The 23,173-nt window shown below is 40.1% G+C and overlaps 4 protein-coding genes across 4 annotated transcripts in view; 2 read left to right on the forward strand and 2 right to left on the reverse strand.

The window, feature by feature from the left end:
* Positions 1 to 1,661: 1,661 nt before the first annotated feature.
* parp11 (poly(ADP-ribose) polymerase family member 11) lies at positions 1,662 to 6,717 on the reverse strand (the record flags this gene model as incomplete). The annotated part of the gene is made up of 8 exons (XM_083999396.1): positions 1,662 to 2,499; positions 2,588 to 2,739; positions 5,499 to 5,632; positions 5,825 to 5,840; positions 6,028 to 6,108; positions 6,251 to 6,320; positions 6,409 to 6,523; positions 6,622 to 6,717. 8 exons carry the CDS (start codon positions 6,715 to 6,717, stop codon positions 2,225 to 2,227), a joined length of 939 nt encoding a protein of 312 aa, XP_083855522.1. The 3' UTR covers positions 1,662 to 2,224.
* A 357-nt stretch (positions 6,718 to 7,074) lies between these two features.
* LOC311006905 (protein mono-ADP-ribosyltransferase PARP11-like) lies at positions 7,075 to 11,680 on the reverse strand. The gene is made up of 8 exons (XM_083999928.1): positions 11,380 to 11,680; positions 11,074 to 11,198; positions 10,325 to 10,445; positions 10,028 to 10,103; positions 9,595 to 9,667; positions 9,156 to 9,283; positions 8,596 to 8,747; positions 7,075 to 8,496 (listed from the first exon to the last, which is right to left on the reverse strand). Exons 1-8 carry the CDS (start codon positions 11,420 to 11,422, stop codon positions 8,180 to 8,182), a joined length of 1,035 nt encoding a protein of 344 aa, XP_083856054.1. The 5' UTR covers positions 11,423 to 11,680; the 3' UTR covers positions 7,075 to 8,179.
* A 6-nt stretch (positions 11,681 to 11,686) lies between these two features.
* LOC311006903 (sodium- and chloride-dependent GABA transporter 2-like) overlaps positions 11,687 to 23,173 on the forward strand; it is a 48,974-nt gene continuing 37,487 nt past the window's right edge. Inside the window, exons 1-6 of the mRNA XM_083999926.1 lie at positions 11,687 to 11,830; positions 12,569 to 12,761; positions 13,293 to 13,427; positions 13,820 to 13,960; positions 14,161 to 14,278; positions 15,204 to 15,251. Of these exons, the coding sequence (XP_083856052.1) occupies positions 12,587 to 12,761; positions 13,293 to 13,427; positions 13,820 to 13,960; positions 14,161 to 14,278; positions 15,204 to 15,251 (617 nt within the window). The 5' untranslated portion in view covers positions 11,687 to 11,830; positions 12,569 to 12,586. The remainder of the gene's footprint in view (positions 11,831 to 12,568; positions 12,762 to 13,292; positions 13,428 to 13,819; positions 13,961 to 14,160; positions 14,279 to 15,203; positions 15,252 to 23,173) is intronic.
* On the forward strand, positions 15,707 to 22,456 carry LOC311006460 (sodium- and chloride-dependent GABA transporter 2-like; the record flags this gene model as incomplete). Its single annotated transcript, XM_083999305.1, has 11 exons — positions 15,707 to 15,735; positions 15,880 to 16,009; positions 16,998 to 17,132; positions 18,889 to 18,992; positions 19,095 to 19,219; positions 19,573 to 19,685; positions 19,780 to 19,917; positions 20,045 to 20,147; positions 21,126 to 21,226; positions 21,771 to 21,920; positions 22,009 to 22,456. 11 exons carry the CDS (start codon positions 15,707 to 15,709, stop codon positions 22,174 to 22,176), a joined length of 1,296 nt encoding a protein of 431 aa, XP_083855431.1. The 3' UTR covers positions 22,177 to 22,456.

Consider the following 23,173-nt stretch of genomic DNA (forward strand, 5'->3'; position numbering starts at 1 on the left):
GGAACATATGGCTGGTGCCTTAAGTCTTGATGTTTCAGCAGACTGAAGTGCAGGGACAATAGATAAAGTTCAAATGAAAAGGATGGCAACACAAACGCAGGGGCGTGATATCAAGCACATTAAAAGGGAACAAACAACTCTGAACTAATGATTTGAAGGATGGTCAGGCAAGTCCCTGCATGCAGATCATTTACCCAATCGATCATACAACAAAGTCCAAAACAAAAACAACAGCTCAGTGGTTCAACATGCAATTAAAGTGAATCAAGTGGAACAGTAATAGTAGTCATTAACTCATTGCAGAGACTCTGCTGGAATAAGGCACAGCATTATCTATGGTGGCCTTTAGTGCTGCCTCAAATCCTTCAGTAGTTAAGTGTCAGCTTTTATTCGAAGGACAGAGAAACTCTTAATGTAACCACTGATGGAAGACGTGCTCAGTTCTTGAAAGTACCAATACATCAAAGTGGAAATACTACATGCAATACAAGTAGAGATATATTTTCAAAAAATCAATTTAAAGTTAAAGTAGCCTACTCATTTTGCAGCAAAAGGGCCCCTGTGAAATTGTTAATAGGTACTGATACATCAGCACAGGAAAAGTAATTCTAGTTTATTTACACTTGAGTGGTTTAGGCCCCTTGGTTCACAACCAGCCCCTCCAAAGCATCACAAATTAAATCTGATTAGTTGGGTTGGAAAAAAGAAAATACAAGCTTGTGTTGTACAATCTGTTTTTATTTCGTTCAACTGTTCAGTAATCTTTGCTTTTCTTAAGAAATATTGCAAACTTTAACCTCTTTGACCCTGAAAACTGAAATGTGAATTTAAACATCACGAGGGGAATGTCTCTTTGGTGGAACTCCTCAGACATCTGCTTTTTTGTGAAGAGTCACAAGCCAGGAGATTTGGGGCTCACTGTTTTAAAGTCAAGCAAATACATTTTTAAAAAAGCATGAACTTATATAAAATGAGGTGGAGTGGAAGTATAAACTTGCATTAAATTAAAGTACTCAAGTAAAGAAGAAGCGTGTCAAATTTGTGTTTAAGTGCTTGAGTAGATGAGCTTAATGATTATGATGCCAGCATGGAGTTGCACTGCTGGCTCTTTGAAAATATTTTGATGAGCTGCTGACTCACCCTGAAGGAGTTTTGTGCAGGATTAATGGCAGAAATGTGCCATTAGAAACCGCTGCACATAATGTAGACCAGCCAGTGGAGAGCTGTGCCAAGAGAACCGGCTCCTCTTCTGAAATGTTCCCTGTGTCAACAGTGACCCCTGCTGACCATTTCACTACAGTGCAGTCACTGCTTTTCCTTCCCTAACAAGAGCCAAAACAATACTTACCTTTCAATATATATTCTTTAAAATATTGTTATGTTTTAATTGCTTAATAGCTTAATAAGTATTGTGTTTTCATTTATGTCTATATATAAGGATGTGGCCAAAACGCTATATAAAGGACACACCCCAGCCAATGTTAAGTTAAGTTGTGAATGGAAGTTTCCAGCTTAAATGTCACTAATTGCCCTGTGGTGAAAATGTATGTCGACAACAACCCAACATCGATCCAGCTTGTCTGAGTCATGTTTTAATTGCACCCGCTGTGATTGTAATTTTGAGTTAAAAAAATAATAAAGCCGAAACTACACTATAACCTTTAAGTATGACTAATTTGATCTTGTCACATGATGAGTTTTTATCTGATGTTTGCTTTGTCCTGAAAAATTGAGGATGTTGCATTATGAATAAACAGTTCCTTTCCCTTTTTACATTCTGACAAATGTCATTGATTTACATTGATGACAAAATCTTTTGCATTTGTATAAAAAAATTAGAATGTGATAGGCTAGTCTCCAAAACTTGTATCTCTTATTAATGCAGTGTGTTTCTCTAATAAAAGGCCTTTCTGTCCACAGTTAAAATATGCTTAATGAAAAATTGGAATAAAAATGAGTTGGTTTTCTTTTTACAAACTACTTTACTTCATTATTGACTAATTTCTAAACTAAATAAACTCTATTTAAATATTAACTTGAAAAATATAAATATAAAAAATATTCTTTAAAAATGTAGCAACTGTCAGTTGGCTATAATGCATAATTTTGTTTTAAATAGCTAAATATATGTAATTTTGTGTCTTTTTAAGGACAGGAGTTGCTGGTGAGGTTTTCAGTCAGATTTGAGGTAGACATGTTGGTTTTTCTGATCCTCAGGATCCAGTCAAGACTTGTATTGAATCAAATATTCTGGATATATTTGATTTGAGTCAAATATAACAATGATTTTTGGATGGTCGAGCCTATCCACACAGCTGTCGTGTGAGTTTTCAGTACTTCCATGATCAGGTTTTTTGAAATGAGACTGACCAACAATAGGTTTTCCGATAATCACTCGCGCCAAAAACACTACTTTAGTGTCTCCGTGTGCACTTCCTGGGGACGAGCTGCTTTTGCTGTATTTGTCCGCATATGATGCATGTCTTGCAAAATAGACTCCTGAAAAACAAAAAAAGGCAACGATGAAGGCATTCTGTTGAGGCAAGACCATATCCTGTATATTGACACAGAGACAAATCAAATGTACCTTTTCCATATGCGACACCATGTTGTCCAGCTAACCGTACGTCAAAGTTATACTTGCAAATGTTGTCCACATTTTTGATATCAGTCCCATGAAAGAGTCTTCTCTCTTCAATTTCACTGGCACCTTGAATCCTCATTAATTGTCGCTTTTTGCTACAGATGTTACTGGTTCAAATTTGCGGGGTTTGTCCTGCACTGCAGGATCGCGTGATCGCGTGACTTTTCACCACAACTGTTTTCCTCTAGGTGGCAGCACCGTACTAAATACTGCTCAGACGTTTTGGGGACAATGCTGACAGCCTGATAGCCGCGATTAGGAGTGGCGCTGTTCATGATACAGAATACAAGAGGATGAAAGGAGAACTAGCTGCAGACAGTAAATAATATAGTAGCCTAGTTTTTTTCAATGACAAAATGTAACGACGGCAGCTACAGTAGACTATAGCCCACGTCTCACTCTCTTTTTTCGGTCATCTGTCTCGTCATCTCCAAAATGTGTTTTTAAAATGAGCCAACTACAGTACTGTGCAGTAGTGCCGCAGATTTCTCACTCCGCACCTTGTTTGAGAGTGCAGCTGGATGATTTCTTGTGAATGAACGGGTCTGTGTCACTTTGGGGCTGGGCGATAAAACATAGGATAAATAACTTTCCCTCGATAGAAGACGCGGCCGATACAAAGTGACACCGTCAGCCATGCAGCCGGCCTGGACTTTTTATTTTTAATTATGAAGGATCATCTGCGCAAGGCAAAGATGATAGCATCAACAAAACACGGCGTAACACACGCGGCTGTATGGGACAGGCTTTTATTTAATTCAGAACAAACCGCTTAGCAAAAATGGAAAATATAGTCTATAATAATTAATTGATCTGTTGTTTGGCCACTGTTTGAAAATAACCCGAATTATGAGCAAATAATCTGATCCAGAACAGCAGTCATAATCAGACTTCTTCTAAATAAACCTAAACATTAAATAACTGGGTCAGGTCGGACCATGGGGTTATTTTTTCTCTTCTTCTTCACAGGAGAAGAGGAGGCTATGTGCAAAGTACCACATTAACATCTCTATTCATATAACGCCCATCGAAACAGCTGATTTACATGTCGGCCGTTAAGGCAAGGCAAGGCAAGGCAATTTTATTTGTATAGCCCGTTTTTACAAACAGTTTGTCTCAAAGGGCTTCACATGGCATCGTAGCAACATCCTCTGTCCTTAGACCCTCACATCGACTGAGGAAAAACTCCATGGAAACCCTTTTAACAGGGAAAAACAGGAGAAACCTCAGGGTGAGCAACAGAGGAGGGATCCCTCACCCAGGACGGACAGACGTGCAATAGATGTTGTTACAGACAAGAAAACAGTTTACAGTTTGTCACAGAATGTGCGGAATATGGAAATGTTAACACATGGCGATTGGCCATTCACGCGGCTTTGTTCTTGGTTTCGGCCAATCAGCTTATAAGCACATGGCTAATTATCAGCTTTCAACCAATCGCACTGTTTTAATGTGTGTGTGTGAAAGTTATTTTCTTTAGTTCATTTTCGTTTCTTTTGGATTTTTTTTACAACAATGTATCAATATAATATTGTTTTCGTTTCATTTCGTTATAAAAATCAATCCCTTTTCTTTGAAACAATGAGATTGAGCAGCTAAAACTCAATAAACTCAACCATGGCTTGTCTTATTGTTAATCTGAACGCACATGTATAAAGGGCAGAGTCAAGGCAGCAGATAAATCACAAAACATCAACGCGTCCGTGAGCGCAGCGCACCTCCTCTTCTCCTGTGAAGAAGAAGAGAAAAAATAACCCCATGGTCCGACCTGACCCAGTTATTTAATGTTTAGGTTTATTTAGAAGAAGTCTGATTATGACTGCTGTTCTGGATCAGATTATTTGCTCATAATTCGGGTTATTTTCAAACAGTGGCCAAACAACAGATCAATTAATTATTATAGACTATATTTTCCATTTTTGCTAAGCGGTTTGTTCTGAATTAAATAAAAGCCTGTCCCATACAGCCGCGTGTGTTACGCCGTGTTTTGTTGATGCTATCATCTTTGCCTTGCGCAGATGATCCTTCATAATTAAAAATAAAAAGTCCAGGCCGGCTGCATGGCTGACGGTGTCACTTTGTATCGGCCGCGTCTTCTATCGAGGGAAAGTTATTTATCCTATGTTTTATCGCCCAGCCCCAAAGTGACACAGACCCGTTCATTCACAAGAAATCATCCAGCTGCACTCTCAAACAAGGTGCGGAGTGAGAAATCTGCGGCACTACTGCACAGTACTGTAGTTGGCTCATTTTAAAAACACATTTTGGAGATGACGAGACAGATGACCGAAAAAAGAGAGTGAGACGTGGGCTATAGTCTACTGTAGCTGCCGTCGTTACATTTTGTCATTGAAAAACTAGGCTACTATATTATTTACTGTCTGCAGCTAGTTCTCCTTTCATCCTCTTGTATTCTGTATCATGAACAGCGCCACTCCTAATCGCGGCGATATGTGATACATAATCATCAAGTCATAAAGCAAGACAGGCTTTATCATATTACAATAGTTTCTGTGATTTAGGCAGTGTATACAGTAGTTAGTTCTAGTTTAATAGCCTAGAGTTTAAGCTGTGGATTACTGCACAGATCACTGAGTCATCCGCCTGTCGTCCTCCGTTCTCACAGATGCCACCTGGCGGTTGTTTTGGCACATTGAGGCTTTTCATTAAAACCTCTTGTCTCGCCAAAGAAAAAAAATGCATGAGTCTTGTGCCGTCTCGCGTGGACCACGCGTGAAGTCCGCAAATTTGAACCAGTAACATCTGTATGGGACAAATTTTTAAAAAAGACAATTTTGTAAAAAAAAAAAAAAAAAAAAAAGAGTAGGAAGAAAAAATAAAGGGCTTATCTTACCAACAAAACATTTCCCAAAGGTCCAAATTCTGTATCCTGCAGATTGATACAATGGGTCTGTCCAGCAGTCCGTCTTTCTTCACATAATCTTCCACTGTTTTATACTCAGGGGTGAGTTCACTCAGACTGATCAACTGAAATACATCAAGAGCACCCAGCTAATGTTGGGAGAAAAGAATACAAAAATACACAGTTTGACTTGCAGGGGCTGTGTCTAAAAAAACAAATCATAGCTACTTCTTTTTTGATAAACTTAGCTGACTGTGTGGCAGTGGCAACAATCTCCAAGCAAAGTAGATGGAAATTTTAGAGGAAAAGAGAGAGACAAGAGATTGTTGGACACTGGGAGAAAATAAAAGGAGTGGAAACCTGAGAAAACTCATAGAAATACTTTTGTCAAATAATAGTTTGTGTTTGTTTTGAATTTAACTGTATGAATGTAGCCTATTATGTATGCACTAAGCTAAACTGGTGTTTTAAACCATTAGAAAAAAAGTAGTTTAGTACAAGAAGAGCTTTTAACTCCTACATTTCTGTCATTGTCACCTGAAATGGGTGTGTAGGATCAACCATCTCCCAGAACACCGGAGCTGCAGTGTAACAGGAACAGCTGTGGAGGGAGAGAGAGTTTCTGTTGTGCAAGAGTTTCACTTTCATTTTGCAGGAAACCATACTGAGACTGACCGTACGCGAACTCACTGTTGTAAGGCTGTGTTATGTAACAACATTATGTATTTTAAGCTTTAATTCACCTTCTCTGAATGTTGTGGCTCCGTAGGATTCGTCTTTGTCTTCCAGTGGTGGTGTCTGTCTGTAACATTGCTGTGCAGGAACATATATAAATCACATCAGACATGTTCTTTATAGGAAAATTAGGACTTAAAGTGAAAAAGAAAGTGCATACAAATACCTGAGAAGTCGATCTTGATGTGACAGTTAGATGAAGATATACTAAAACATGCTTTTGGGTCTCTTTGGTAATATTTTTCAATATTCTCACTCTGTGGGGGCTTAGTGGGATCATCCTGCAGGGTGGGCAGAAAGTAGCAGCCTGATTTATTTCATTTTTTTCAGCCAAACTTTTGCAAAAGTAAATGAAACATTGACAATGAAAAACATTTACCTCAAATTTGTGCCACCTGCCACAGTCTGCCAGGTAATACCAGCACCATGGTGAGTCCGATGTGTCCATGTATTCCACTTCCTCATTGTACCACATAGTCCAAAGAGTTATAAATTAAATTAAATGAAATCTACACAAAAGATAAATAAATGTTTCACTGACTGAAACTGATCTTGCTCTGTCTGATTTACTTTGGTAGCTATTCAGTTTGTTTGATAGGTGTATCTTCCTCATCTGTCCTCTATCATTCATAGCCACACCTTCTGATGGAGGCGGGATTTCTCAGGCCACACAACTACTATTGACACAATCAGCAGTGTAAATAGACACTTGACAATCGTCTTCTCTGAAAGGGTGTAACAAAAGAAAACATATATAATGCTTATGTTGAAAATTTTTATTAGCTCAAACATGTGCAAATTACAGACACACATAAAGCTTCACGCTCTCCTACTCACTCACACACACATACTCTCACTCTCTCACACACACACAGCTGTCGTGCTATGACCGAAGATGCTGAACAGTTTTCTTCACTTGTCTGCACTTTACGATGAGGAAATGAACGAGCTCGTCAAGTTTCAGTCTTGTACTGTTAACAATACTTTGTGGTAAATTCATGTAGACTCAGTTGCACACAGACACAGTCATACAATGGACTCAACAACTGCACACAGCAAAGCAATATTACATTGTGTGGCTATTTTCATTACAGTACTATACATGTGCTGGCTACATTAATTCATTTTTTTTTAAACATTTACACAAGGTGCAAACATTTCCTGCTTATTCCTTAGAGAACAATGTTAGCAGGTGGTGGTGATGTCACACTCGGATGATCTGAACCCACATGTGATGCTTTAACTTAAGTTCATGTCATTGTGACACAATCACAAAACCTTTCATGGAAAGGGGGAAAAGTGCACTGATGCATGGTTTTAAAAAAATAAGAGGTAGAAGTGTTTTTATGAATAAAAACAAAATAAAAAAATCCATGCCTACGTAATACACCGTACTAGGTACACACAGATGTCGATGCCACTAAAAAGACCACAGTGCTAAATGAGTGAGCAGGAACGTGTGTGTTTTTTGATTTTTGTCGACATGACTTGTAAATAAGCTCATGCATGGCACTGTGGATGTAACTATGGAGGGGCTGTGGCTGATGACAGGACATCACCTATAACCTACAGGCTGCGAGTGCCGCTCTTAGTTTAAACAACAGTTATTGGACAAGCAAGCACAGATTCTGCATTGGATACAAAATTGCCACACGGACTGATCTTCGGTCAGTGTTTTCACACTTTTTTACGTCACAGAAACATTCCAGCCACAAGGTCCTGTCTTAGAACAGACTGCACAGTATACAAACTAAACAAAGTCCTTATTGTCTTCTCGATTATCCAATATCCCCAAAGGCACTTTAGATGACCCATGCTTCTGTTATGTCTTTTCCAACTCCAGCCTGTCATCTGACTCTGTATTCTAAATATTTCCATTATTTGAGATCCAGCCTCTATTTAAAAAAAAAAGCCATACAGTATCTTCTCATTAGGCATCAGTAGAACTCAATCAGATACTCGGGGTAAATCTGATTGCTGTCAAAAATGACGTAAATCTTTGGGTTGGCCATATCGTCCACGCAACTGTCGTAAAAGTTGGTGAAGCTGGCGTCCTTGGAGGGCGGTCTGCAGTACATTGGATGACCCACCGTGTATTCTCCAACGAGCACTCGGGCCAGGAACATGGTTTTATAAGGTGGTTCGCTGGCAAATATTGGTGGTGCGAGTCCGTGTCTTTGCAGGGTTGTGTTGTGCTTCCCTGTGGTGTGACAGAACTTACTGGAGTATTTGGCATCCCGGGCAAAGTAGCTCCCTGGAGGAGAGAAGCGTGAGGACAACGTTAGGAGTATAACGAAGAAAAAAGCGTAGTGAAATGTTTCATGATGCTACATCACAACACAGAGGGATCTACCTTTGCCATAGACATCGCCATGGCTCCCTGTCAGCCGCCAGTCAAAGTTAAATGTACATATAGCTTGTATGTTGCTGTGTCCTGTGCCATGAAACAGCATTCGCTCCTCAATATCCAATGTGCGCTTGACTTTTCGCAACTGTGTTTTCTTCCTTAGGGGAGAACCAAGTAATGACAACACAACACAGAGCACGGATCAACACTTTGTTGATGGATGAGAGTATTTCTCCAAGCGACAAAGAGCGAGAGGGAGGTGCTCAAAACTACAGCATGACTGACTTTCATGGACAAAGACAACACTTTTTGTGATTTGGAGTAAATCCAATTAGATGTTTCTGCACAGATAAGAATGCCATAACCTTGGTCTCGTATTGTTTGTTTATTTGAAGAAAAAAAAAAGACACAATTTGTCTGCAGAGCTCCTGGAGAAAAGTAGCATTGTATTTCTCACAGAATATCTTATGGGCGGCAAACCAGAATCGAATCAAATTGCAATCGCCGAAGCAGAATCCTCAGCCAACCCGTGCAGTCCACTCACAACAGTACAACAACTTGTCTACCTGCAGAAGAACTCCCATAAGTCCAGGTTCTGAATCCTCTGGATGGATTTGATTGGATGGTCCATTGTCCTTTCATACAGTCTGGCTACTTCTTTAAACTCGTACGTGTCTCTGCCGAGCTGGATGAGCTGCAAAACACAACATACACAATCACATATGAGTAAAAGCATCAAAAACCGTCAAAGCTTGAAGGAGTGAAACTATGTCTTTATGTTGATTTCAATATAATACAGAAACATGCATCTTATTTTAGTTCCACTCACACTTGTAACATTTTGTTCCCATAATCATCTGACAGTGAGAGATTTACATCTAAATAAAGATTATGATAGTCTCTATGAACCTTTTATGCAGATATTCAGTGTAAACCTATATCTGTAAAAGTTAGTGCCAACAATATGTATGTGAATGTGTCAAAGCAATGTGTGTTACTACTCACCTGATAGGGCTCATCTGTATTGATTCTCTCCCAGTGACAAGGAACAGGCAAGGCAAGATTATCACATATAAACCTGACACATGTAAGAGAGAAAGCGAGACTGTTACAACAACATAAGACAGACAGTCATGGCATTTATTGAGTATGTGCATTCTGCAGTGTGTATTTGTGATGAAGAAAGCTTCAGCTCCAAAACTGTGGGTCTGGGTCAGAAGCCGGGCAGCTCCATGCAGAGCCGACAGGAATCTGGGGTTTCCCCCCCGAGGATTCCTGAGGTTGGCAGATGCTTCACCCCTGACCTCTCTTATCACAAGGATGTGCTCCTTACTCCCAGACTCAACCTGATCACTACGACTTTCTTTGTGTGTGTCCACAAGATGAAGGGATGAAGTGAAGAGACGGTAAAAGGTTCACTCAAACCACCAAAGCTTACCTGAAGCCAGTTGCAGAGTGGAGGGAGCGTTTGATTGGCCTCTGCTTCCCCGTAGTGACGTTGATCTGTCGCATAACTGGCAAGAAATTTAAGTGAGATGAGACCAGAAACAGAAACTTATATTCACATATGATTTCTAAAACAGGATTAACTCAAACACACTGTAAAGTAACCTCACTAGAATTCCACTACTACTTTTATCAAAAGCTCTTAAGGGGGGGAAAAAATCTGTCTGAATAAAATATCTTTAGTTTTACTCAGACAGTGTCATGTAAAATGTTCATCTCATCATCATACCTGAGAAGTCCAGTCTGTACGTATACTTTGCAGTATAGAACTCCATAACGCCACGTTGGTTTCTGTTGTAGCACTGCTCAATCTGAGCACTGGTCACAGAGCAGGCTGCACTGGGATCAATCTGACAGGGAGATGGAGACAAATGAATCAGTGTGTGGGAGATCTGAAAAGAGTATTCAATGAATTAGTTAGTCGATGGACAGAAAAATGAATCAGTGCACTCTCCGTTGTGAGTGTTTGATGCTTTTCTTTCCCTTATGTGATATGAAATTGTGCTTCTTCCCATTCTAAATATGTCACATTAGACTTGAGGAGTGCATTTTACATTTTAACGTCCTAAAGATTATCTATAACAATCATCCATAAACTATGAAAATATAAATGTAAGCATTTGTTAACAGCAGATCTAGTCTGATCCGTCCTGCAACTTTTTTTTCTTTTTCTTTAGTGACTGAGAGATTTTTCACAATTAATTATATAGATAAAATATCTGCACTGGCATTTGTGATTCAATCAAACAGATGTTTTAAATTAACATTAAGCAAGACCAAGAAAAGCAGAGAAAACCATCACATGATTGACTACACTGTTGCTTGAATCTGATGGATGTTCAACTGCACACAGTGGTCAAAGGGGGAGAGCTGAAGCGCTCAAAGCAATGGGATTCATAGATAGTTAAGGTATCACCAAAGGGAGGGGCAGTAGGCGGGGGTGTAAAGACTGTGTGTTTGTCATGTCCCGTGAACTACCTCAAACATATGCCACACTCCACACTCAGCCAAGTAGAACCAGCACCAGTTGGGCTCTGAGGTGTCCATCTCCTCAATCTCTGTGGACTCCTCCTCTGACGATCTGATGGCTAACATAGCTAAATCTGCAAGTGATAAGTGAAAAAAAAACACGCGAAAAACACTTAAGACAAATCGCAGCAACAAATCAAAGAAGGTGTAAGGTGTTGGGGTTGGAGGTGTTGGGGAGGGTGAAGGGGTGTGGGTACGTTGGGGTTGGGGTTGGGGAGGAGGGGGCAAGGTTATGTTTTTACTCGTCGGACAAACCTAACGTCAAGGAGATGTTTTTAAGCCATGGTCGTGAGGGCATTTCATCCTGTAAACAATCTCAAATAATACAGGAAGTCGCCATATCGAGCTAGCTAACATTAGCGGCTGCCGCACCCGACTCGTCTCAACTCCACGGGTGTCTTACCAGTTTTCAGCCTGTTTTCTAACTGGCTGCCTGTTCCTTATTGGGATATAAATCCTCCATGCATTATTAATAAAGCAACAGGGGGAAAAAAACTCCCGCAAAGTCGGCACGAGAATAGATGACTAACGCTGCATAACGTTTTCGTCTTACTGTGCGTTGTTTACTTTTATTTCCTGGAGCGTCAGGCACGGCACGGTAACGCGTCAGTATGACGTAACCCCGCCCCCTTTTTAATGCTCATGCAGCTCTGCAGCCCTCAGTCCGTCCTGACAGGCACTGAATCCCTGCAGAAACTCACCGCTCGTAAGTATTTAGCGTTAAACCGCACATAGACAAAGGAATTGGGATTTAAAAAGCTTGGCAATGTGTGTTGAAATAAAATAAAATAAAAATAAGTCTAATCGAGTTATAGAAACACCAGGGACGAGTTCTGTCTTGCAGCTCCAACAGGTTTTCTTTTTTAATTATGGGAGTTACCGTATGTGTGTGAGAAAGAGAGCGACAGTGAGGGGAGTGGTAGAGAACTTATTGCTGTGCACTGTTAGACTTCATTATAAAACATGATGCTTTTAAACTGAACACTGAACTGCATCGGCAGATGTTTTTTTGAGGATTATTTGATCCTGAGTAGACTTCTATTTTTTTCTCCCAGTCTACTTTTGTCATTTCTAATGTCTCCCACACCACTGAACGCGGTCCTATGGTGGGAAAACAAAGTTGTATAGCAGCCAGGCATCCTTTAGGCCACTCCCCTGTTTACAAAAGGTCTTTACTTCAACTGCTCAGACAGTTGTGCTCGGGAAATCGGCGGGTGAGTAACAGAAATTCCAAGTCGTTTATTATTTAGAGAAATGTAATTATTTAAGTAGATTAAGTTTTCCTTTTGTTTTTTTTTTCTTCTTCAAAATATGTGTTTGAAGTTTTGATTAAATTGTTACATTCTCTTTCTGTTGGAGAGGATTTAACCAGAATAAGAGAAAAATATTATATGAGAATTGTCAACAATAAACAAACAACCCCTCAAATGTCCTGTATGTGCAGGGAACAGGCTGAGAGACCATGACTGAGGAGACTGTCAAAGGAGACCCCGATAGGAATGTGGGGCCAGATGAAGGGGTCCGGCCGAGGGAGAAGTGGGCCAACAAAAAGGAGTTTATGTTATCAATGACTGGGATCCTCTTTGGCCTGCCAACTTTAGTCAGATTTCCCTATCTGATGTTCAGACATGGAGGAGGTGAGGGGCAAGGTTTGAATATGTACATGTTGGCTGAAAACAAGCAGATGCAGAGGTTGGACTTGGCAGACAGCCTGAAAACCTGTCTGTGCCTATTTACAAGACACACATGCACAAGCAATGATTCGTCAATGCAACAAAGTAAGACATAGAAGAACAGACAAGAACAAGAGTTAGACAAACAGAGGAAGATGACACTCAAATTTGTAAATCTGTCACTTTGAAACACAGGGAACAGGTGATTTTATTTTATATCATTGTCCCTCCCAAAAAAATATTTTGACGTTTGTAGCCTACATAATTATTTTATGTATGGGGTCAATAAGACTTGGTGTAATTTCTGAATTCTGAATTTCTTGATCTCAGTTATTCCACTTGCAGCTACTGTAGTTACATGATCAGTTTTCTCAATAATCCTTTAATATGTAGAAGATTTGCTACTTTGCAGGATATGGTTTTACAGACGTTGTCAGTGCTAGTATAGTAACCCCTTGCTTCACATCGCCTACATTCATCTGCATCTCTTTTCAGGTTCTTTTTTGTACGCCCACTGCATCTGCCTCTTCTTCATTGGCATGCCCATGCTGTTCCTGGAGACGGCTTTGGGTCAGTACACGAGTGAGGGTGCGGTCACCGCCTGGAGGAAGATCTGCCCCATGTTTCAGGGTAAATGAAAAGGCTTGGGTATATGTTTGTTAAAGTATGATGCAAGAATTAGTTGAGAAACAAACAGGAAATGTTGTGTTTTCTTCATTGTCAATTGGAAACTAAATAGTAGGACATATAAGCTTTTTTCCCCAAACTTTGATTGTTGGCAGTTAAGTTGTGGTTTTTGTGGGGTTTTAGTAGTTCTTTTTTTTTTTACTAACCCTCAAACTTGTCATGTTAAACCAAGGGGATCTATAATAACATGTAACTGTCAGAGCATATAACACATGTATGCAGTGTTGGAGCCTGGGACCCAGTCCAGCCCAGTGGAGTTGTAACTGTTGCATAACAGGATAGGACAGCGGTGAGAAACTTTCACTAACGATGTGAACATTCACTGTCTTCTGCAGGGGTTGGGATTGCATCCCAAGTGATTGTGACATATGGGAACATCTATTTCATCGTGGCATTGTCTTGGACTATCTTCTACTTTGTTAACTCATTTCGAAGTCCTCTGCCTTGGTCCACATGTGAGAACTCGTGGAACACTGGTAAGGCACATCTGTATCTTATTAGCTGTATAGAATTTAACACACACACACACACACACACACACACACACACACACACACACACACACACTACTATGCTATAAATCTTGCTTCAGAGGAAACACAAAACATATCATCCTACACCTTTTAGTATTTTTGCAGTGTGCACCATCAATATCCCTCTTTCTTATTTCTTATAGAATTATGTCACAGTCATGTCAGCATCTTTGCCAACCCTCATTTGTTTCGCCCTGGTACCAACTGGTCATTTCTAAACAACCTCACTTTGCCTGAAGACCCCACAGACTACATGTATGTGTAAGTTACATCTCTGTTATTGCAGTGTACCTGGTGAACTGTCAGTAATTTTGCCATAAACACTGAACCCATCATGTTGAACCGACACATGAAAAGAATATTAAGAAATACATGATTGTCCTAGGCTTCCACAGATTTAAGAGATTCAGGACACACCTCTGCTTTTATGTTTTCAGAGGAGGAGGGTCTTACATCTGTTTCTGTGATAAAAACTGACACTATTAATTGCTCCCCTGGGACAGTTTAGGGGTGAATAGTGCAGCCAGTAAATCTAGAAAACAAGTAGGGTGTCAAATTGTAGTAAATGTCAAAGGGCCAGTTATCACAAGAATACGAAGGGCCTGATTTTCTAAAGGTTTGCATGTGTAAAAACGTGTGCAAACTTGATTGCACGTGCAAACGCATGTTGAAGCTGATCTACTAACTGGTTACATCAAGAATTGCATCTCTCAAACAGGCAAAATAGCACGCACAATCCATTTAGCGCGTTTTCCTTGATGAATATGCAAATATCTGCATTTTACAGATTGGTCTCAGTTATTCCACTTGCAGCTAGTTACATGATCAGTTCATTTCCTTGCATCTGGGTCATTCCAGTGAACTGTAGCAGTTTTTCAGGTGTGTTAAAAGTCCTTTTAGCGCCGCTACGCACACTGCATGTCTCTCCTCCGGTGCGCTCCTCTCCTCTCCTTTCCTCTCCTCCCTCTCCAGTAACTGGCTGCTCAGCCCTAGGACCAGGACCGGGAGCTCTGGGATCTTAGTAAATCAGGCTCTGTTTGAACTGTATAGATTAAACTGCATTGTCTGTGTGATAATGTTCAAAATGAATGCACTGGAAATGTGTAAAAAAAAAAAAAAATTACACACAGTCTAAAATTATTATGTCAACTCACTCACTTTACTTACCTGCCTGCAATTTTTCCAGGAATGACACGGATACGACACCGAACGATCCAGAACACGAGTATTATTTGTAAGTAACACACAAAACATATCCACATGCACATCCAGCATTTTTAATAATACAAAACAACACAAAACAAAAAACAACTACTTGCCAGTAATATCATCGTCTCCAGTGAGACTCTGTTTGGGTTGAACATTCCTCAGTAATAGCTTTTAATGCTTCCCAAATACCAAGCAGTATTTTTTCTCTTGGGGTACTGAGTGATGCTAATGGTGAATCAACACAAGGTGAACTGTTCCCTCCCACACAACACAGCAGTGAAAACAAGCCAGTTACATCCCTCAGGAGCCACAAATGAACCCTCACACCACCTTATTCAACTTCCAGCTTTGATAGTTGTTGCCTAACCCTCCCCTGTTTTTTTTCCTTTCAGTTTAAAGCCATTTCAACACATGGCTAGGTCTCCTCACATGATAATCCTCTGATTTGGTGTGAGAGGAGTTTGGCATATCACTTGCTATATGTATCTGTGCTACATCATAAGAACAATGTGAGCTCTTTTTCCCTGCAGTTTTTATAAAACTGAAGCCATCCAAAGTAAACTGGGCGTTGCTCACTTTTGTTGTATATGGAGGCTATAGTCACTTGTGTGTTTGTGTATGTGTGTTAACATAATCCTATCTCTTTCTCACAGTAATCGTGTGTTAAGAGTCTCAAATGACGGGTCCCTGGGTAATGTGCACTGGGATCTGGCTCTGTGTCTCCTGCTTGCCTGGGTTATATGTTACTTCTGCACATGGAAGGGAATCAGAATCACAGGAAAGGTAAGTCTTGTTTTAGGATACAGGATAATTGGTTGCAGTCCCTCAATGCACAGTCTGCTGTCTGAAGCTCACCTTCTCTACTTTGTTATGGCAAAAATTAAATACATTGACAGTTTGGTCCTCACAAAAACCATTATCCTTATTTTCATTGTGTCAAACTACTTGCATGAATTTACATTCTGTAACTGTGTCTCTATATAGCACTTGCAAATCACTTATTAATTATTCTTGTACTCATCACGTTTGATTTAGCCTACGTAAACCTGCCGAATGTTGCCTTTCAAATTTCATTTGTGGAGACCCAAGTGTTGAGAACATCCGCACAACTCCAAAAAAGTGTTGACAGGTCCGGGTGCACAGTAAAACAACGTTACAAAAATTGTAGAGACTGGCACTCATGTGTAAGAAATATAAACAATATTTATTGTGGGCAAAAAAACATTATCAAAGGTGTGTATGTTGCTGATTTTGGTGTAAAACTGGCACGGTGTTGATAAATCTGGTGGTTGAAAACAATCATAATTTAAATGGCATGCCCCGATCTATCTATACTTTACAAGCCTTGTCCTGCTCCCTTTATTACATGGATAAACAGAAGACGAACAAAGAAGAGGAACTTAACTGACATTACTGCATTCACAAATTATCTGTATCCTACATTTATAGAGTGATAGCTTGTGCGATTGATGAATGCGCAATCATGAGTGGATGGCGGCTTCAGATGTACAGGGGTACAATCAGTCATATTAGGAAACTTAGGCTCGGATGAATATTGAATTTATACTCACTAAGTGACCAGAAACCTAAATCATAAGATTGCTCTCTATTTGCTTGATATAGCACTGTGTGATAATATGTTTACAGCCAATTTAATTTAATTCAAGCACAAGGAAATAAGAGAATGTATTATGTCTATAACAAAAGACATACGTACTGTAAATGCATTTTAAACCATATCAAATGTTTGTGTGCATTTTTATGTTTGTAGGTGGTGTACGTAACAGCCACGCTCCCTTATGCGATACTGGTCATCTTCTTCTTCCGTGCAGTGACGCTCCCAGGAGCTGCAGCAGGCCTGGGCTATTGCTTCATACCTGATTTCAGGCGGTGGCATGATGTCTGGGTAAGAACTTCATGTTATAATAAACTGTTTGCTTTGCTTTACATACACAGTGCAGCCACTGTACTGCTGTCTGGTATATGTGACTCTCAAATCAAGTTGTCAGTGCACTTTTATTTCAACCAACAAACAAGAACATCCGCTTTATTTACCTCCCAACAACCCTCTCTCTGTTCGCTGTGTCTATATCCCAACAGGATGAATCCAGTGTCCTGTTAGCCCACTACTCCCACCCACAACCCCACATTATACATTGCCTTGACTCTTGCTTCCGATCCCATGACAGAGGCTTAAGAAGAAAAACAAACCAAGATTCATTTTTAGTGGGAAGTTTGCCAAAAAAAAAAAAACCCAAAAAAACACTGCAACATCCTCACACAGGAGCATAAACGCTACTCTCCAACACATCACGCGGGTAAATGCAAAAAAGCCAGTCACTAACTTGAAGCTGAAACCGTTGTCAGTGCATTATTCATTCAGTCCAATGATGTCATCTCTAAACTGAAAGGGGAATAGAAAAAACATGGATTCTGGACTGCTTGGGGCGCTGTTGCACAATGAGAGCATCTGTCCAGTAAGAGAGACTTAAAAAAGGGGGTCTTTCTCCTATGGTATGGACCCCCCCCCCCATCCTCCACCATCTGCTTTTGTCTGTTTCCCTTCCTCTTGACAGTTCACGGCAAATCTCCCAGCTTCAGGGGTCACATTTTATCGCTGAAGGGTTAAGCCTCAGCATTTGTCTATGGGCTGGCATGGAATGACTTCCTCTTTCTATTCGGGCATGTGTACATGCACATGTTTACATGAATTTTCCTCTGAAAAGTGTCTACATAAAAATAATCAAAACTTTTTAAGAATGATGTTGCACAAAGATCAGAAGAAGACACTTGATTTGTGTCTTCAGTCTTTCTCTTTTGCTGGATTCCTTTGCTAATATGTTACTTGGATGCATCATGTTGAAGTATTAGCCCTTTCTTTTGTTTGAAGGCAAAATGGGACTCCTATCAGAAACTGATGTGTGCATCCTCTGTGAAACAGCTATGAAACACCCCACTGTGGGAACCATACACAGTACCCATGGAAAAACACAAGTGGGAAAACAGAGAGTAAGGCTGAAAACAGATGAAAGCAGTTATGGGACAAGAGTTATGCAATGCTAGATGCTCTTAAAAACGAGACGTGAAAACAGACCTGTTTCTAATGAGTGTTGCTTAAGTCTCTGCTCAAACTGCACAGGAAATCACAAAGGAACTCCAGCCAACATCTGGACACTGTTACTGTATATGTGTGAATGTGTCCCCTTGTGCATTTGATTGCACCTGCATGTATGCAGGGAAGCCAAGAGGACTTTCAGATAAAGGACACAAGAGTTTCCTCTTTGTCCAGTGTCAGAGGAGGAGACTGTTTACCACAGACTTAAGGCTGAGAGTCACTCAGAGCCGTTCATGCACCAGTATGTTCATCTGGAGTTTTGCCAGCTCACGCCACCATGGTGTTTCTAATGTTAACCACATGGTGTCAGGACCAGCACCAGGACCACAACCCCTCCCCCATACACACACGGGGCACATTCTTGTAAATACAACACAAACAAAAACAGAAAAGACCACACAAACACGCACAAACACAAACATGTACGCATACATTCAGCCGACAAATGGTTGATGAGAAGCATATGGACCGGATTATTTCAACAATGTGAACTTTCAAGGTTCAACTCTCAGTTTACACATACTTACACATCTCTTACCCGCTTTAGCTTTGGACTACTGCAGTGTGTGAGGTGCTCTACAATCATGCTGTGTCCATGGGAGTATTGACTACACTAGGAAGCTACAACAAATACAACAACAACTGCTACAGGTCAGTGCCCTTACTCACAGACATGTTGCTCTCTCCACCTATGCACGTCCTTAATTTGTGTCCTCTTTGACAGTGCAGGCTAATGTTTTGTTTCTGTTGCAGGGATTGTTGGATACTATGTTGTCTGATTGCCGTCACCAATGTTTTTGCTTGTATCGTTGTGTTCTCAATGATGGGATTTTTGTCTGAGGAGCTCAATAATGATGTTCAAGACTTAATGTATGCCGGTGAGTCAAGTCTCCCTCTTCATTATCTAGCTTCATTATTTAGCTCTCAAAGTCATGTAGGCTTCCAAACTTAGTTGATGTGTTTATTATTTATGTTGTTGTGAATGAGGGCAGTATGGACAACAACCACTTATGTCCACAAGATGGCATCTTGTGTTAATCTTTCAGTTACTGTGGCAAGTAATATGAGGGTAAATGATGTAGACCTTTCAGAGGTCAGCATATCATTAAGGGTATGATGAAAAAAAAACCTTGCACAAATTTTTGTTAATTTCTTTCTGTCTGTTTTGATATTCTATTGTGAATTTGTTTTGTTTTACCCATGAATAAATGTACTCATGTGCTTTCTACAGGGGTGGGGCTGCTCTTCATAGGTATACCCAGGGTTCTGTCAATGCTGCCTGGCTCATCTTTTTGGGCTATTCTCTTCTTCGCCATGCTCTTCCTCTTGAAACTAGACAATCAGGTACTGTTGGCAATATCCTACAGCACAGAACAAATCAAGGTCATATTCTAGTTACTGTACAAAGACGGTAATCTCCCGCTCTGCGCCCACACAGTGTCTGTGCATGGAGACCCTGGCCACAGCCATTACAGACCTGTTCCCACGTTACCTGAGGAGGCCTCTGGGCAGAGAGATACTGGTCCTGGTCATTGCTGTCGTTTCCTTCCTGCTGGGGCTGCCACTCATCACTAATGTAAAGTAAAAGCAAGTGATACAATTAGAAACGTGTAACAAGATGGCTATGTACTGAAAATGTTAAAACAGAGTTCCTCCTTTCTGACTGACTTTTTTTCTACATGATTTTTCTGCTCATGTTTCAGGGGGGGTTTCACCTCTTCACATTAATTGATTTTGCCAGCGGCAGCAATTTTTCCATCCTTGTCATCGTTGGTCTTGAGGCTGTCATCATTTCCTGGGTCTATGGTAAGTCATGCCTTTTTGGACCAACACCAAAGTGATTTACTCACCTCAAAAAGCCTGAAAATGACTTTTGAATTACTTTTGAATATCAGATCAATCTTCCAATAAGGTATAACTGATACTCCAAATTAGTATGATGCCAGTTGTCTGTGATAACTTTTAAAATATCAATTATGTAGTTTATTAACCTCACAGTGTCAACATCTTCAGCGTGCACAACATTCAGGTCAGCTGCCAAAATGAGCTCTATAATATTTCCTCGTCTTACATGATTCAGACTGCAGCATTTATTCCTTCATCAACTAATCTGTATCTGTATTCATCTCATCTGTCATCAAATCTGCCGATTTCTGTCTCATTCATGGAACTACTTCCGAAACAGGTTCGACAGCTGTTTTTTGCTGTTGTACACCTGTAAAATTAAAGGGAGAGTTCACCCAAAATTCAAATTTCACTCATTATCTACTCACCCTCATGTCGACTAAGGGCTGTGAGAATTTTCAGAGTCCTGCGTGCCTTCTCTGAGTTATGGGGGGGTCCGTGCAGCAGTATTTGTCCATATAATGGTTGTGAATGGATACCACTTTTCTTCGTCCAAAAAGACACACCAAAAAACATCCAAATTCCTCCATACTGCTCGTCTGTAATGTCACTCTTGTATTGAAGCCCCAACATGAGAAATTGTTCCGCCGGTCAGTGCAAATCATGCAAGATTTTCACGCGAGATCTTCCCTTTGTCTTCCTGAGATTGGGTTTTATTTCCCTGTGTACCTTTTTTCCATTTGTTTCATTTGTGAAAGTAACTATATGTGTTAAAAGAAAGTAGTAAAAGTAACAGTAAACATGGCGTGGAAGGGTTAAGAACCATAAAGTTGAAAATAAAATGCAAATGAATCTCATTTGATTGTAGTCCCAGTAAAAACAGAACAGTTTTGTCCTCCTTTGATTGACTAACGCCTCCTGTCCGTGACTGGTCTGCAGGTGCAGACCGTTTCTATGACAACATCGAGGACATGATCGGGTACAAGCCGTTCCCCGTGCTGAAGTACTGCTGGATGTTCATCATACCAGTCGTCTGCTGGGTGAGGCCTCACACCTGGGTCACGTCTCTGTCACTTGGCTCCTCTCACCTTGTGTCTCCATCTTTCCGGCTCTCTGCTTTAATGACCTACTTCCTCTCATGTTTTCATTTCTAATCATCATTTTCTTCACATTATGTCAAAGCACAGATCTTTTGCTGCCCTTCTTATCTTTACGTCTCCCTGTTTCCCTCTCTCAGACCTTTCATCTTTGCTGTGTTTAACATATTTCATTTTGCCATATCGGTAATTGTTCTTCAGAACAGAAAGTTGATTCTTAACAGGTGTCAGATAAACGAGCATACTGGTATTTTTCTATGTTAAAGGGGAAACTATGCAAGTCCAGTCAAGTCATTTATTTAACCATCACAATTACTCCGAAGCTGTTGAATGAAGGTAAAAATCTTGCATAGTTCCTCTTTAAGCCACACACTTCAGGATTGTAGGATTGTATATAGTCACTTATACCTTTGCATACAGTATGTGCACATACCTCTCAGTGGTCAGTCCTGCTTTTTTTCTAACTGGACTGTTTCCTTTCCCCTAGCTCACACTGATGTTTGAACTGGATCAAGCTGGGGGTGCGTTTTGGTTCATTGGTTACATACCCAGCATTTGGTACATGGCACTCGGTGGTGTCATACTTTGCTCTGTGCTTATTTGCATCCCAGTATTCATTTTGATTGCACTGTGCACGGTAAGTGAATTCAAAACAGTTTTAAATATAACTAAGATCAACTCTTATGTGGCTATGTTTACAACTTGTTTTCCTAAATCCAATGCAGGATGTCAACAACATGACAAGCTCATCTAAAGACCTGCGCCAGGCTCAGCCGTTCAGGCCAGTGCTCACGCTGTGCAAACGGGTCATCTCCGTGGGACAGGAGAGGCCGACCAGGAATGTTGAGGAAGGAAATGAGAAGCTGATGATGGAGGAAAATCACAGTGTTTGACAGTAATTAGTAACACTTAGTAGACATGCAGCAAAGTAAGGTGTTTGATGTCATCAATGAAGTTTCCAAATGTGCGACAACAGAGACACATTTTTATTATTTGCCAAATATTTACAAAAGTTTACACTCTTGGTGACTCCGGAACTCCTTTCCTGTTGTTGTTAGCACATTAGTCTTTAACCCTATTAATTTTAATAATAAATGGTTATAATCCACATACTCCTTTACACATATTAACCTTTGTAAGTGTTTAGCACTCCTTTCATATTCCTAAACGGTTTCAATGCAACTCTAACTAAAAACATCGCCTTTTATATTCCCCACATTTTTTTTTACCCACAATGCAACACCACTGCCGATTTGTGTAAAGCCCAATGTAGCCATCAGGAGAAGAAGAAAAGATACTCCTTCACTGAAATCGATGAACTTCCCCTTTAATGGAACAATAAGTTCACAAATCTGACACATTTTTTAGTTATGATATTTTACTTACAACTCTAAATTGTAGTCACTCAGGTCAAAACTACAGTGTTAATATGAGTTAGCATAAAATGTGTATAGTATATGGATTGGTGAATTATATATTTTTACTGCAATTTGTACGTGTGTTTTGTATCTGAAATAAATATTGTGTTTTCTCTGTTGTATAGTACAACCACTTTATTTCACAATGGGCCCAATATCTCCAATTCATTTTGTGTGTAGGCTATACTATGTAGGCTAGAGCTACACACATGGTGATGATAAACTTGATGAATCAATATGTTAAATCTCCTGGTGCAATGCGTCCGTTTTGACTCTTTGCCTATTGGTTTCTGACCGAGGATCAACATTCAAGTGAATGTCTCTCACGTTTCCTGTTTTGTAGCAATACAATCAGAACGATGATGACAAAACACGATGCTTTCTAAACTAATACACAACTGATTTTATATAATTTTTACCGGAGACACGTGACGACATCATGTGGAATTGCATAGCGTTCAGAGAGCCGTTT

This window comes from Trachurus trachurus, assembly GCF_905171665.1.
Source record: "Trachurus trachurus genome assembly, chromosome: 23".
Taxonomy (NCBI): domain Eukaryota; kingdom Metazoa; phylum Chordata; class Actinopteri; order Carangiformes; family Carangidae; genus Trachurus; species Trachurus trachurus.